The sequence below is a fragment of the Aquarana catesbeiana genome, linkage group LG03 (assembly GCF_042186555.1).
Source record: "Aquarana catesbeiana isolate 2022-GZ linkage group LG03, ASM4218655v1, whole genome shotgun sequence".
In the NCBI taxonomy this organism is placed as follows: domain Eukaryota; kingdom Metazoa; phylum Chordata; class Amphibia; order Anura; family Ranidae; genus Aquarana; species Aquarana catesbeiana.
The window spans coordinates 192906639-192923700 of record NC_133326.1 but is presented as its reverse complement, the minus strand read 5'-3'; the positions used below and the strand labels follow the sequence as shown (position 1 = coordinate 192923700).

The following is a 17062-nucleotide window of genomic DNA, read 5'->3' as shown; positions in this document are numbered from 1 at the left end:
TTCATACCCTCCACACTCCTCTCCTGTACATACAGTTCACTGTCATACCCTCCACACTCCTCCCCTACACATACAGTTCACTGTTATACCCTTCACACTCATCTCCTGCACATACAATTCACTGTGTAGTGGTACCCCCATGAGGGCTGCTAATAGACTCTGTACCCCACTGGTTGCCTCGACTCTGCAAATCCTCCATCACCTCTGATACTCTGGGTGCAGTCATCTTACCAACTGTACTAATAATGAGAGACTCACACAATATTAACAAAACAGTTTGTTTACTGTTTATTGTATTAGTGAGAACACAGAAATAAGTATATTTCAACACTGCAATATGAAAAAGACACACTTATTTGAACACTGTGGCTATATTTATGAAAAAGGCAATATAGTGCTTTAAAGCTCTTTCAACTCTAAGTGAAAACAGATAAACACAGTATGATTCAAGCTCAATAAGATATTAACCCAATCACAAAGACCTATGTGAACAGGTCAGCAGAAGGGTAGAGAACTGGCACTGTATTTCCTATGTCAGGCTCACTCCCTTCTGTCTCCTCAACCCATAGGCCATTAAGAATTTCAAAACATGAAAAGAACAATATTAAAACTATTATATTCAAATTGTCTGGCTTCTTAAATAAAGTACCAAAGAAACTAGCAGATGAAGAAAGGATAACAAAAGGTGGAACGGTTATTCCTTGAAATCCAGATGTCTTCAGCTAACTTTGGTATAATGTGATTAAGGTAATCCTTGATAATAGGGATGAGCCCGATGTTCGAGTCGAACGTAAGTTCGACTTGAATATCGGGTGTTCACCTGTTCGCCAAGTAGCGAACAATTTGAGGTGTTCGCGGCAAATTCGAAAGCCGCGGAACACCCTTTAAAAGTCTATGGGAGAAATCAAAAGTGCTAATTTTAAAGGCTTATATGTATGGTATTGTCATAAAAAGTGTTTGGGGACCTGGGTCCTGTCTCAGGGGACATGTATCAATGCAAAAAAAAGTTTTAAAAATGGCCATTTTCGGGAGCAGTGATTTTAATAATGCCTAAAGTGAAACAATAATAGTGAAATATTCCTTTAAATTTCATACCTGGGGGGTGTCTATAGTATGCTTGTGAAGTGGCGCATTTTCCCATGTTAAGAACAGTCCCTGCACAAAATGACATTTCTAAAGGAAAAAAGTCATTTAAAAGTACTTGCAGCTATAATGAATTGTCGGGTCCCGGGAACACAGATAAAAGTCATTGAAAAAAACGGCATGGGATGCCCCCAGTCTATTACCAGGCCCTTTGGGTCTAGAGCCCTGATATCTCACCAACCCAGCCCCCCCCCAACAGCGTTGTGAAAAAAATTAAAACAATTATTAAATTAAAATTAATTTAAACATTTTTAAAAAGTTTAAAATTGAAAAAAAAAAATGTGTAAAAGAATTCACTGTGTGCTGAGGCATGTTACAAGTGCCACAGGTCACCATCTCCCTGGTAGAGGTTCCAGTGTATTGCTTTGCCAAGAACCCCATAATGCTGTTAAGGTGCCACTGCTCATGAAAGGCTCCTATTACCTTTATTGGGTCATCCTCTTTAAAGTGATTGTAAAGTCTCGTCTTTAAAAAAAACGAAAAAGAAAACAAATGGACTTGTGGATTTCGCTGGAGAGAAATGGGTCTCAGGTAAGTAATTAGGGGGTGCTGGGGATGCTGCTACACACAGAAGGTTTTTTGTCTTAAAGCATAGAATGCATTAAGATAAAAAACCTTCTTCCTTTAAAACTCCTTTAAGTCTCCTACCACTCTGCATGTCGCCAAGCTCGGCACCCCTCTGCTTGGGCTTGCCATATTAATGTTGCATCATAAAGATGGCTACCACATGTCAGCCATCTTTAAACTTGGGGGCCCCATGAGCTGTCAGTCCACCTCTGGATTGTGAGGCAGCTGGCAAAGTTGGTGATTGAGGCTGGGCAGAGTCTTCTATTGCTGCTGTGTTAGGCCCCATCACTGTGAGAGTCAATTTCATGTGTGCATGTGTGTCCTGCCCCTGAGCTACCTAATTACTTTATCAAAAATAAAATAAGGAATATGTTTTTTTTCCTTAATATCTACCTTTAATCACACTGCTAATTGCATACTGTACTTGTTTGTAGCCTAAATACTCAAATTTGCACTTAAAAGTGTAATTTTGTAACTTTGGACAAGGCAGTAAAAACTTGACTGTGCCAGTAAATTTCAATCTGATTGGTTGGCAACACTAATTGCTTTGCTTACACACACGTGTCTGTTCAGATGGAGACTACCTCCAGTCCTTCAAAATCTTCAACTCTCAAACATTTTGCTTGTTTCGCTTGATGGCCTGTCTGTGTAGGCCAGGCAGCCTGGAGACGCAGCCTGAAAACTTGATTCATAAGCCGCACCACGAGCATCTGTGTCATTACCGTTTCAATGTAATTCGTGGTAAATTGCGTGTTTTACTTTTATATCTGCACAGGGTTTTATGGCGTGTCAGTATCACCACAGATATATATTGTTAATTGAATTGATCTACACCTATTTTTCTAATCCAAAATAAGACAGGAAATAGAGAGGCAATATAACTTCCTTAAAGAACTGCTAAAACAAAAATATCTGGTAATGAATTGTGTGAGCATGCTAATATTTGTTTTCCTTCATTACAGGTGACACTAATTGTAGACCAACACCAGCAATATTATTCATAGAAAAACCTTTTAGAAGTTTTGCAAGAACACAAATATACAAAACATGTAAAGCTAAAGTGAGCATTTCAACGTGCACTGGACAATGCGAAAGAAGCACTCGGTAAGATTTTACACACTTGCAAAGTCATAAAATCATTTTGTGAAAGGCCAACGCCACATAAGAATGATCATTCCTTTATATGTGTTTACTAACAAGTTGAATCACATGCTAACTTAACTACCTCCATCTTGAACTATTTCTACCAGAATTCCTAGTTCTGCTGAATACAGAGGCTATTACAATTCTAAATAGGAACATAATTTATTTTCCCTGGAGCCATAGGAAAATTCTGTCACTGTGATTTAGCTCATTGGTGTCCACCTATAACGGCAATGTCAGTTTTTGGATGGGGTATATGTTAACAATAAATGTTAAAAAAAAGCAGAACCTCTGTGACAGAACCTGAGACAAAAGAATCTGTGTAAATGATCCCAGAGGAGTAACTAGAACCTTCAGGGCCCCGGTGCAAGAAACCATGATGGGCCCCCCTTCCATCCGAGCCCCGGGTTTCAAATTTTGGGAGGGTGTCCATGGACATCCTCCCAAAATGTGCATCCAGGGCAATCACAGTGGCCCTTTACAATGTGATGTCAGCTGATCACATGTAAACAGACTTGCCGGTTATCCGCAACCCTTTCCTCCCACGCTGTGTCTATGTTAGGAAAGGACTGCCATTAACTGTCAAGAATGTCAGTAAATAGTTTATACTGATAATCAGTGCCACAATCATCAGTGCCATCTATCAGTGCCCATTAATGCCGCCTATCAGTGCTCATCAATGCTGCCTATCAGTGCCCATCAATGCCGCCTATCAATGCCCATCAATGCCACCTACAAGTGTTACCTATCAGTGCTCATTAATGCTGCCTATTAGTGCCCATCAAATCAGCACCACCTGTCAGTGCTCATTAATGCCGCCTAACAGCGTCCATCCGTGCCACCTATCAGTACTCTAGCCTATGAGTTCTGCCTATCAGTGCTCATCAATGCCCATCAGTGCATCCTATCAGTGCAGCCTATCAGTGCCTCCTATCAGTGCTAATCAGTGCCTCCTATTAGTGCCCACCAGTGCCTCCCATTGGTGCCACCTATAAGTGCCCCTAGTGCCTTCTCAGTGCCCCCTATCAGTGTCCCCTATCAGTGCCCCTAGTGCCTTATCAGTACCCCTATCAGTGCCTCCCTTCAGTACTCATCAGTAAATCCTATCAGTGCCTCCTATCAGTGCCCACCAGTGCCTCCCATCGGTGCCCCCTATCAGTGTCCCCTATCAGTGCCTCCTAGTGTCTTCTCAGTGCCCCTATCAGTGTCCCCTATTAGTGTCCCCTATCAGTGTCTTCTATCAGTGTCCCCTATCAGTGCCCATCAGTGTCCATCAGTGCCTTCTATCAGTGTCCCCTATCAGTGCCCATCAATGTCCTCTATCAGTGTTCATCAGTGCCTTCTATCAGTACCCCCTATCAGTGTTTTCTATCAGTGTCCCCTATCAGTGCCCATCAGTGTCCTATATCAGTGTCCATCAGTGCCTTCTATCAGTGTCCGTCAGAGTCCTCTGTCTTCTCAGGACAGCACGGCTCTGAGCAGAGAGCGTGTCTCTCATGAAACAGCAGCACAGAGACACCGGCATTGACAGTTTTATTTCCCTCTCCATCTGTCCTCTCTCGCACGGGATGACACAGGACACACAGCTGATCTGCTCCCCCTTCTCCCCCCTCCCCTCTCCTGTGTGCTCCGTGGGCAGTCAAGTGTGAAGCTAACAAGCTCACATTTCCCGTGGAGCACACAGGAGAGGAGAGAGTGGAGGGGGGAGAAGGGAGAGCAGATCAGCTGCGTGTCCTGTGTCATCCCATGTGAGAGAGGACGGAGGGAGAGGGAAATAAAAATGTCAATACCGGTGTCTCTGTGCTGCTGTTACATGTTAACAGTCTCCTGTCTGTCTCCTATATAGGTATGTTCTGAAAGTATAATTTAGGGCCTATTTTTAAGGTTTTGCTTACTTTGCTGTATTAGCTCCCATTCACACCAGTGTGACTTATGTAATTTGACAGTTCCAAATTGCTTGGCAAGTCATTGCCAGCAATAAAACCGTTCACATCGCCGCGACTCATGTCGCAGCATTATAAAAAATGGTTCCTTTTCTACTTTTTACCAATTTTATTGCAACTTGCATAGATTTCTGTTAAATGAAGATGCAAGCCACAATGAAATTGGCAGTGCAAATCGCACTAATGTGCAGCTTTGAAATCATGCTGAAGTAGATGCACCGGTGTGAACCAAGGCTTATTAAAACTGGACTATTTTTTGTGTAAAACCTAACCATGGTCCAGCTCGATTATGCCTGATTTCTTATATCTGACATCTGGAGGGTTGCTGGGGAAGCAGAAATTCACTGTGCTAAAACAGTAAGTGTTAGTCTCTTCCAAGTGTTCCTAAAGCGACTTGGCTTCTGTATACTGAACACTGGGAGGCCACTCACATGGCACCTCTGCCAGTTAGAGAAAAATTGGTATTACTTCAATGAATACAAGATGTTCTCTTATTGGACGAGGCAGGAGGAGCAGATAAAGTCACAATCTCTGCCTTGGCCAATCGGGAAAACACCTTGTATAAATTTAAAAAAATACCAGACGATCTCTGAATGGCCAAGGTGCCAAGCAAGCAACTCCCTGTATTCAGTATTCAGACTGCAAGTTACTCCAGCAACACCTGGAAGAGACCAGCACTGACTGTATGTAGCACAGACTACTACAGTGAATTTCGGCATACCCAGTGGCCTGCTGAATCTGAGACATTAGGAATTAATCAACCAAACTGGACCAATGTAAGTTGTACAAGACAACTTCTGGAGTGCGGATTGTGGAAGTGGTTGTAAAGACTGAAGGTTTTTTACCTCCATGCATATGCATGGAGGTAAAAGACCTTCAGTGTGCGGCTTCCCCCTCAGCCCCCCCCTTATACACATCTGATCCCAATCCCAATCCCAATCCAGCGATGTACACAAGATCAGAAGCTTTCCCGGGTCTCTACCTCCTCATTGGTTGAGACACAGCAGCAGGACTGGCTCCTTCTGCTGTCAGTAGCAGCTAGTGAGGAGTGAGCAGGGGGCCGGGCTGCTGAGCCATGCTCTGTGTGTCTCATAGAGCACAGACAATTTGCAAGAAATTTGCTATGGGGTACTCAGTAGGGGGAGGAGCCAGGAGCACCGGTGGGGGACTTCGTAGAAGAGGTGTCCAAACATGTCATACTTATCTTCCCTGTCCAAACCATTGCACAGAGCAGGTAAATATGATATGATATTTAAAAAGAAAAAAAGCTAAACCTTTACAAACATTTTTAACCTCTTCAGCCCTGGAAGATTTGGCTGCTCAATGACCAGAGCATTTTTTGCGATTCGGCACTGCGTTGTTTTAACTGACAATTGCGCAGCTGTACGGCGCTGTATCCAAACAAAATTGACGTCCTTTTTTTTCCCACAAATAGAGCTTTCTTTGGGTGGTATTTGATCATCTCTGCGGTTTTTATTTTTTGCGCTATAAACAAAAAAAGAGCGACAATTTTGAAAAAAACACAATATTTTCTACTTTTTGCTATAATAAATATCCCTAATTTTTTTTAAAAAAAGATAATTTTTTTCTCAGTTTAAGCTGATATGTATTCTTCTACATATTTTTGGTTAAAAAAAAAAATCGCAATAAGCGTATATATTAATTGGTTTGCACAAAATGTATAGCGTCTACAAAATAGGGGATAGATTTATGGCATTTTTATTATTATTATTTTTTTACTAGTAATGGCGGTGATCTGTGATTTTTATCATGACTGCGACATTATGGCGGGCACATCCGACACTTTTGATATATTTTTGGGACGATTGATAATTACACAGCGATCAGTGCTATAAAGATGCACTGATTACTGTATAAATGTCACTGGCAGGGAAGGGGTTAACACTAGGGGCGATCAAGGGGTTAACTGTGTTCCCTGATTGTGTGTTCTAACTGTAGAGGGAGGGGACTGACTAGAGGGGATAACAGATTGTGGTTCCTAGCTATTAGGAACTCACAATCTGTTTACACACACACGTCCCTGTTCTACCTCTCGCGCCGCGATCGCAATGACCGCCGGCCACGAGCATCAGCACCCCTGCAGTGCAGCGGGCACGCGCCTGCTATGCCGCTTAAAGGAGCCGATGTATAGCTACGACGGCAAGCGGGATCATGCCGACCTGCCGCAGTATAATGACGGCGGCTGGTCAGCAAGCGGTTAAAGAGGTCCTAACGACTATAGCTCTATTTTAAAAATTATGACTTTTTTGTCAGTTTTTTTTAGGTTCATAAATACAATGCATTTTCCTTAAGTTCGATTTGCAAAGCGCTGTGAGTTGACTAGCTAAAGAAAGCCTAAACACATTTTGAAGGATGCCCTTACGTAGCTTTTCTTTTAAGATTACTAGTTGCCTGTCTGCTATGGTGATCCAAAATTATTAGTATTTTCTGATTAAAGCTGGGTGTGCACACAGTTTATTTCAGGGATCTCTCTGGCCAACTATCGGTACGTGTGTACTTGGCTTAAGTAACCTGACAAATATGCAGACCTGGAGTGCTGACTTGCCCTTATTCCTCAGCATTGCATGTTTTTTTCCTGCCCTGCTGAAAGTATTAGGTATAATGCCCCGTACACACGGTAGGACTTTGTTCGGACATTCCGACAACAAAATCCTAGGATTTTTTCCGACGGATGTTGGCTCAAACTTGTTTTGCATACACACGGTCACAAAAAGTTGTCGGAAAATCCGATCATTCTAAACGCGGTGACGTAAAACACGTACGTTGGGACTATAAACGGGGCAGTGGCCAATATCTTTCATCTCTTTATTTATTCTGAGCATGCGTGGCACTTTGTCCGTCAGATTTGTGTACACACGATCGAAATTTCCGAAAACGGATTTTGTTGTTGGAAAATTTTATATCCTGCTCTAAAACTCTGTGTGTCAGAAAATCCATTGGAAAATGTGTGATGGAGCCCACACACGGTCGGAATTTCCGACAACAAGGTCCTATCACATATTTTCTGTCGGAAAATCCGACCGTGTGTACGGGGCATAAGTCTCTGCAAAAGGAATTTGTCAGGAAAAAAAGTGTTGCAGGTATAAAGTGACAAAAGGAGGTGTCTGAACCTTCAACAGTCTGAAGTTACAGCTGAATATTGGGTCATTCTGAATAAAAAGCTCCTGTACTATCTCATGCTGAAGTTTGCCCATCTCTTCTTGCCTCCTGAACATTTTATATTAGATTACAAGGCAGCCCATTATACTAAGGAGTCAATAGGAATACGTGGAGGTTGGAGGAATCAGCACAGTGGCCAAGTGGTTGGCATTTCTGCCTTTTAGCAATAGGTCCCTTGGTTCTCAGTCAGGATGTTATTTGCATGGAGTTTGCATGTTCTCGATGTGCTTGCATGGGTTTTTTCCCCACACGCCAAAGACATGCTGGTAGATTAATTGGCTACAGTCTAAGTTGGTTCTAGTATGATATTCCACCCAAGTTAGCATAGCATCTTGGTGCAATATTTTATTTTATATATATATATATATATATATATATATATATATATATATATATATATATATATATATTTATGGTTGGAGCCCTATGATTGGACAGATGTCCACATAAACACGCCACAAGACTAACAACATAAAATAGACCTGAAGTGTGTCCTGGTCTGCTGGGTGTATGTCAAGAGAAGGGAGCAAAAACACTTGTATAGAGAGGTAATTATTTAATTGAGCTGGTAACGTTCTACTGGGCAAGCTTGCTGGAGGCTTGCAACATTTCTCCTTGCGGATTCGAAATGTCCCGGGCAAAGCAAGCCGATTTCCACCTGCCCATTTTCTTGATAACATGGTCCGGCACCGGTTGTGATGCTGCTGATGCTGCTCCGATCCAGAAGGAATGTCCAGATTATCAGCCAGGGTCAAGGCCTAAGTTAAGCAAGAGGATCCTATCGTATCTGGTGAACTGGCTACCACTCAGAGGATTGATAAAGAACGGTAGCAATGGGCTAGACTCCGACAGGTCAGGAAGATGAGATAACGACTGGTCTAGAATGGCCACTGGGCACCAGGCATTGTGAGTCTGGAATAGCTACCCCGGGACCGGACTGTTGCGTTTTTGAACACTACGAGGTGCAGGATGGCATGATTCTGATGGTGTGTCAGATGTCAGATCTACGTAGTACCTGACAGCTGGGGCCGGTGAACTTGCTTGGACGTAAGAAGCCATAGAAGGCCAGATAGATGGCTGCTTGAATGACCAGGCTGGGCAGTAACCCAAAGGGGGAACGTGACAGGATGGTAGACATGTCTCTGAAGATGGCGCTAGTGCCGGGTAGGCGCTTGCTACTAGTTTGGGGTTGCTGCCTGTGGATATCGCGTAGGATGGTTTTGACTGTGTGGGCAGAGAACAAGGATGGCTTTGTAGGGTCCTGTAAGGAGACAAAATGATGGATGCCAGCTAAGTAACGTCTGATGGTATTATGTGATAGAGCCAGCTGTGTGTGGCAGTATGATATGAAAGCCAGGATATGTTTAAGATTTCCCGACACTGCCCCCGAGTCTGGGTCGTAGGAATTCCATGTGGTACGATAGGCCTTTAGGGTGTTGCGGGATAATGACTGATTTACAAGGCGGGTTGCATCATGTAGGTGTTGCTTTAATCCAGTGTCAGCTGTGACCAAGGTGGGATAAGAGATGTGGTCAGGTCGGTTCCAGGTACCTGCAAAAAGAATGACGCAAAGTTAAAGCGGGATAGTGCATAGTGCGTCGGCCGAGACATTGCACTTGCCCGGGATATAGATGCAGTGCACTTTGAATTGATGCTGCAGGGATAGTTGCACCAGCCTGCACTGGAAGGACATGATGGCTAGCGATTTGGACCTGCCTTTATTTATGATATTGGCTGTGGCCTAATTGTCTCTGGCAATCGTCACTGATTACCCTGCCCAGGTGCTGCCCCAGACTTGAGCTGCAGCCACAATGGGGAAGAGTTCGAATAGTGAGAAGGACTGACTGAAACCCGAGTATCAGGAGGATTTCTGGTGACCATGGCCCTGCAAGCAATGATGGCCAAAAAAAGCCTGTAGAGGCTGTAGCATCTATAGCTACCCGAGGTGAAGAAGAGGATGCTGATGGAATGAACATTGATATGCCATTCCAGTTTGTGAGAAAGTCGTCCCACATTGACAAATCCGCTATTGCTGCCGTGTCTAGCCTAGGAATTTGGTCGGGATCTTGTGCCTGCAAGAGGAAAACTAAGAGGCGCTAGATGAAGGACCACCCCTGAGGGATGATCCTCGTGGCGAAATCGAGCATGCCCAGCAAAGATTGTATCTGTCTCTTGGTGCACCCTTGAGTAAGGGTAAAGGTGTGACCGAGCTGATGCGGGTCAACTTGTCGGGAGGCAGGCTGGCCTGCATGGACCGTGTGTTAAGCGTGACACCCAAGAAGGTGATGGACTGTGCCGGGCTTTCCACTTTATTCTCTGCTATGGGCACATTAAAATTACTATATACCACTCTTAAAGTGGTTGTATACCCACTGACATTTTTTTTTCTACACCTGTAAGGCAAAAGGCATAATGAGCTAGTATGCACCGCATACTAGCTCATTATGAAATACTTACCTTAGAATGAGGCGTATCTTACCTGGTCCACGCCGAGGTAGCTGACATGTTGCCTCGGCGTGTCTTCCGGGTATCGCGGCTCCGTCGCTGTGAGTGGCCGGAGCCGCGATGTCATCACTCCTGCGCATGCGTGCGGGAGATATCTTTCCCGGCAAGGTCCGGCATTTGCCAGGCCTTCAGCCGAGAATCCCCTGTGCGCATGCGCCACTGCAGTCAGTGGCTCATAGCAAGGGGAATATCTCCTAAACCGTACAGGTTTAGGAGATATTTTTTTTTACCTACAGGTAAGTCTTATTATAGGCTTTCCTGTAGGTAAAAGTTACAAAAATTACTATACAACCGCTTTAAGCTGTCTAAGTCTACTCGACCGGGAACCTGTAGTAAGGTGACATAGGAGTTTGATTTAAAAAGGGGTTGCAAAGAGCAGTTTGGGGCATAACTGACCCCCTGGTGAAGGTGCAAGCCCTATCGTCAGTGTGTGTGTGGTTTTTTTTGTTTCTTTTTTTAAACACACTTTTCCTTTTTTGTTTTTTTTTTGAGGAAATACCATCCAAACCTGGTGCAGGATGGACCAACTTCTGCTGTTCTGGACCAGATGGACCAGAGCTCTGCTGACCTAAAGGGGAAATGACAGAGAATAGGTGAATTGCGATTTGCCACTGGAGACGATGAGTGGCCAAATTTAGTGCCACTGGGGACGTGCTTGCAATGATTGCAAGTAAGCAGCCTTATCAGGAAGGCAAGAACAAAGATAGCGGATATTGAGTATGTAGGAATGACCGACCGCAACAAACGTACAAATAGATGGAGTGAGATGTGTGTTATGCGCCTGATTTGAGTAATGTAAAGCTGAGGATCCGAATCGTTGTGCCACCGCGATGTCACGCTGATGCGACTAGATTCAGATCGGGCTGAAGAGTGAGTAAATGGTGTGGTGTGTAGAGTCGCGGATCCAAATCGTTGTGCCGCCACGATGTCACGCCGATGCGACTAGATTCGAATCAGGCTGAAGAGTGAGTAAATCATGTGGTGTGTAGAGCTGAGGATCCGAATCGTTGTGCCACTGCGATGTCACGCCGATGCGACTAGATTTGGATCGGAGCAGAAAAAGTTCTCACCGCACTGTTATAGATCCACTCCAGGTGTAAACTAGAGTTGTCTCCAAGAATCAAGAGCCCCAGGTGCTGGCTAATGCTGAGTCATGTTGAAAGTAGATGAGAAAATCCGGACAGCCACACTCCAGGAGATATATTTTTTATTGTAAATTCAGGAGCATATGAAATACAGGACACTGTGGCAGAAAGTACAGGCGATCAGCTAACGCTTTTCGCACTTATGCTAAGTGCTTACTCATAGCTGGATCGGGCTGAAGAGAGTGTGAGGGGTGTGGTGTGTAGAGCCGAGGATCTAAATTGTTGTGTCGCTGCGTTGTACCATCGATGCGACTAGATTTGGACCGGGCTGAAATGGTGTGGTATGTTGAGCTGAGGATTTGGGACGTGTCTTCGGTGCGACTAGATTCGGAACTGGCTGAAGTGTGAGCGAGTGGCATGCATTTGTATCGTTCGTGCCGCCGACACGACTTGATACGAATTGGCCTGAGCAGTGGGCTGACACGTGTCATTACTTCGCCGGTGCAACTTGACTTGGGGTGTAGAATATTTTACGACTGGGTGGTAGTGATTTTTGAGAAACCGACTAGGAACGAATACATGCCAACGATACAGTAAGTTAATGAAGCAGTGGGGATAAGGTAAGGAACTTATGACATGCAGTAACGACAGTTTTACAAATGGAGAACATGATAGACAATGGTTCGAAAGTATGCAATGTATGTGATACAAATCGGTTTTTAAAGAGAGATGACTCTGATACGAATCGGTTATAAATGTATAAAATGAATCCAATTAGAATCGGTAGTAAGTAGTATTAAATGGATCTGATATGAATTGGTTGTAGAGTGTATGCCACCTCTTACTCTGAAACTGAACACATACTAACCACCCAACCCCCCCAGGCTAATCAAGGTGCAGGCAAGGCACCAGGTGGGTCCTATTACCACCTCAATCAGCCACAGAACCCGTACAAACAATACATGCTCATCTCCAAATGGATGAGACGGCAACCCCATGGACAGTGAATCCTATAACTAGTGAAGCCTATGTCGAGTGATATCGGACAACGACTGACTGCGGCTCGGAGGCTTGGATCTACAAATGAATTGTATGTTTGTAGATGGGATGACAAACAAGGCAGAAGAAACCTATGAACGTACTACGCCTGTGCCAAATGATGTCGGGACATGACCAACAACAACTCGGAGCCAGTTTTTTTACGAAAAGGATGCAGTATAGGAAGCATAACGAATGTTACGAAAAGGTTTGGATCCTACCTGCAACAGTGAGCGGGAACCACAGACCAAGACCACGAATGGAAAAGTCGCAACGCACTTCCGATCTAATGCACAGACTCACGGACATGAGGTGAGCTGGGCGGAGTCGGCCTAGTGACGTGTAGTACTACGCACTGGAACCGACAAAAGACCACAGTGGGTGGTCTGCTTAAATACCCCCCAGGCTCCTCCCATAATTTCAGGCCACCATACTGGCCTATATATATGTATATACTGTACATATATACACAGTATCTCACAAAAGTGAGTACACCCCTCACATTTTTGTAAAATTTTATTATCATTTCATGTGACAATACTGAAGAAATTACACTTTGCAACAATGTAAAGTAGTGAGTGTACAGCTTGTATAACAGTGTAAATTTGCTGTCCCCTCAAAATAACTCAACACACAGCCATTGATGTCTAAACCGCTGGCAACAAAAGTAAGTACACCCCTACGTGAAAATGTCCAAATTGGGCCCAAAGTGTCAATATTTTGTGTAGCCATTATTTTCCAGCACTGCCTTAACCCTCTTGGGCATGGAGTTCACCAGAGCTTCGCAGGTGGCCACTGGAGTCCTCTTTCACTCCAGGTGGCCACTGGAGTCCATAATGACATCACAGAACCGGTGGATGTTAGAGACCTTGCGCTCCTCCACCTTCCATTTGAGGATGCCCCACAGATGCTCAGTAGTGTCTGGAGACATGCTTGGCTAGTCCATCACCTTCAGCTTCTATAGCAAGGCAGTGGTCTTTTGGAGGTGTGTTTGGGGTCGTTATTATGTTGTAATACTGCCCTGCGGCCCAGTCTCCGAAGGGAGGGGATCAGGCTCTGCTTCAGTATGTCACAGTACATGTTGGCATTCATGGTTCCCTCAATGAACTGTAGCTCCCCAGTGCCGATAGCACTCATGCAGCCCCAGACCAGGACACTTCCACCACCATGCTTGACTGTAGGCAAGACACACTTGTCTTTGTACTCCTCACCTGGTTGACACCACACACGCTTGACACCATCTGAACCAAATACATTTATCTTGGTCTCATCAGACCACAGGACATGGTTCCAGTAATCCATGTCCTTAGTCTGCTTGTCTTCAGCAAACTGTGTGCTTTCTTGTGCATCAACTTTAGAAGAGGCTTCCTTCTGGGATGAGAGACATGCAGACCAATTTGATGCAGTGTGCAGCGTATGGCCTGAGCATTGACAGGCTGACCCCCACCCCTTCAACCTCTGCAGCAATACTGCCAGCACTCATACATCTATTTCCCAAAGACAACCTCTGGATATGATGCTGAGCACGTCCACTCAATTACTTTGGTTGACCATGATGAGGCCTGTTCTGAGTGGAACTTGTCCTGTTAAACCGCTGTATGGCCACCGTGCTGCAGCTCAGTTCCAGGGTCTTGGCAATCTTCTTATAGCCTAGGCTATCTTTATGAAGAGCAACAATTCTTTTTTTCAGATCCTCAGAGAGTTCTTTGCCGTGAGGTGCCATGTTGAACTTCCAGTGACAGTATGAGAAAGTGGGAGCGATTTAACACACCTGCTCCCCATTCACACCTAAAACCTTGTAACACTAACGAGTTACATGACACCGGGGAGGGAAAATGGCTAATTGGACTCAATTTGGACATTTTCACTTAGGGGTGTACTCACTTTTGTTGCCAGTGGTTTAGACATTAATGGCTGTGTGTTGAGTTATTTTGAGGAGACAGAAAATTTACACTGTTATACAAGCTGTACATTAACCGCTTTACATTGTAGCAAAGTGTCATTTCTTCAGTGTTGTCACATAAAAAGATATAATAAAATATTTTCAAAAATGTGAGGGGTGTACTCACTTTTGTGAGATACTATACATACATATATATATATATATATATATATATATATATATATATATATATATATATATATATATATTACCAAACATAATAAATCTAGTAAAGAAAAGTAAAGACAAAAAATAAAGATTCACTTTTAAGCCATAATTAGGCCCACCCATAAAATCCATTGTCAAGTATTTTTATACAAAATAATGATTTATCTATGTATTGATTAGGAAAGCTTAAAACCATTGTCAGGTTTTCATTGCTGTGTCCCTGCTCCTAAGATTCAACCACTACAAAACCTAAACAGAAATAGAGGGGGAAAACATCTAATGGGGAAAACTCTTTCAATAGAGACAACCATCTAGGGGGGTGGGGGTTTTCTGTTACTTTAAAGATATCACTTCCTGTGTCTGTGGACCAGTAAGACCGTTAGGAAATTGATTAGAAAAAAAAATCTAAAAGAGGTTTTAAACTTTCCCAACTCTATTCAAACTGGAAGTAAAATTTTGGGCTGTGGATATACCGTATTTATCGGCGTATAACACGCACTTTTTTCCCCTTAAAATCAGGGGAAAATCGCGGGTGCGTGTTATACGCCGATCCCCAGCGATCCTGAGCTTTGAAAAGGGAGCCGCCGGCGCCGAAATACACAGAGCCGGTCCTCGGCTCTTCTCGGCCACTTTCGGCTTCACTCAAGAGCCGCCCGAACCTAGCCGAGTGTACTCGGCTAGGTTCAGATAGCTCCGCTCACAGTCACACCCATCCCGGGCGGGACTACGAGTGGAGCCGAAAGTGAACGAGAGCCGCCGAGAAGAGCCGAGGACCGGCTCTGTGTATTTCGGTGCCGGCGGCGCCATTTTCAAATCGCGGTCGGCGATTTTGAAGCTCAGGATCGCAGGGGATCACAGGATTTTCAAACTGCGAGCTGCAAGGCTGCACTGGGGCAAGGCTGCACTGGGGCAAGGCTGCACTGGGATCAGGCTGCAATGGACACTGGGGAAGGCTGCACTGACAAGGCTGCACTAACAATGCTGCACTGACAAGGCTGCACTGACATGGCTACACTGGGGCAAGGCTGCACTGAGAAGGCTGCAATGATGGGCATTTAAATGTAAGTTTTTTTCCCTTAAACTTCCCTCCTAAAAATTTTTTTTTCCTTAAAATTCCCTCTTAAACTTGGGGTGCGTGTTATACGCCGATGCGTGTTATACGCCGATAAATATGGTACTTTAAAGTTGGCACATAGATAAATATGACTGTATCTTATGATGTTCCATCAGGATAGGAAGGGCAGATAGTAGTGTAATAGACTTCACCCTTCACTACCATAAAAACATGCATTTTTTTTATTTTTCAGCTATGACGACCAAAGTACAGAAGTGAGGGTTGATTGCAAATGCTGCCAAGAAGAAAAACATAAAGAGAGGAGTATTCAGTTGGATTGTTCAGATGGAACCAAAGAAAAACATACTTTCAAAGATATAGCATCTTGTGCTTGCAAAAGCTGTAACTGATTTTAAGTATCACTCTACTAAACAGTTTAACTGTGTCTTTAAATACATGTTCAGATCTAAAAAAAAATGATCTATGTAACTGGTAATACTAACCTTTTGTTACCATATATCTACAAAGCTTGCTTATCATTAAATTCCAGCAGTTTGCATGATTGTATTTAGAAAAAAGTACACTAAGAATATATTATTGCTCATACATATGATGTTTTAATAGTACATTATTTGCTTAATTTACAATATATGTTGTATTATGAAAAATTTCTCAATAAAGAAAGTTGAAAAAAGATGGCCATGTGGTTTACCAATTAGACACAAAACAAAAGATCTGCATTTGAATTAACTTTTTTGCAAAGTACCATTATGTGCTATAAGTACAGTTTAAAAATAACAAAATCTAAAGATAATTATTAAGCTAGCATGGCAATAACAATGCCAATTAATAATTTACCCTGATGTTCTATGGAAAAAATAAATAAGTTATTAACAAGCTAAAAGTCAGCCTGTTTAATGAATAGAAACCTAACTCTGGTCACTTAAAAAATAATTAAATTTGCCTGATCTTGGCTTATTGAAACTTGTATTATATGTCTTTAAATAGTAAGGATAAGCCAGGAACCCTTTTGTATTCTCGGCAAATGAGACCTCCAGCTTTCTAAGCTGACAGGTCAACTTTTTGGGAACACATTTGTCTTCAGAAGACGCTCAACTGTGATCCAAGAAACCTCAAAGGAGCAGGAGGAAGCAGATGCCACCATGCATGTTGCTGAAGTACACTTGACAATGCACAAGATGAGGCAAAATAGGGAGATACAGCAATATCCCCACAATTCAAAGCTCACTACATTCTCAGAGTGTACACAAGTGTGTTGCTGTCTGTTTGCGAA

General features: G+C 43.4%; 1 protein-coding gene across 2 annotated transcripts in view; it reads left to right on the top strand.

The window, feature by feature from the left end:
- LOC141131890 (integumentary mucin B.1-like) overlaps positions 1 to 16672 on the top strand; it is a 118643-nt gene extending 101971 nt beyond the window's left edge. For both annotated transcript variants that reach the window (XM_073619680.1, XM_073619679.1), the window contains 2 exons: positions 2673 to 2814; positions 16022 to 16672. In XM_073619680.1, coding sequence (XP_073475781.1) covers positions 2673 to 2814; positions 16022 to 16178 — 299 coding nt within the window. In that variant the 3' untranslated portion in view covers positions 16179 to 16672. The remainder of the gene's footprint in view (positions 1 to 2672; positions 2815 to 16021) is intronic.
- The last annotated feature ends 390 nt before the right edge of the window (positions 16673 to 17062 follow it).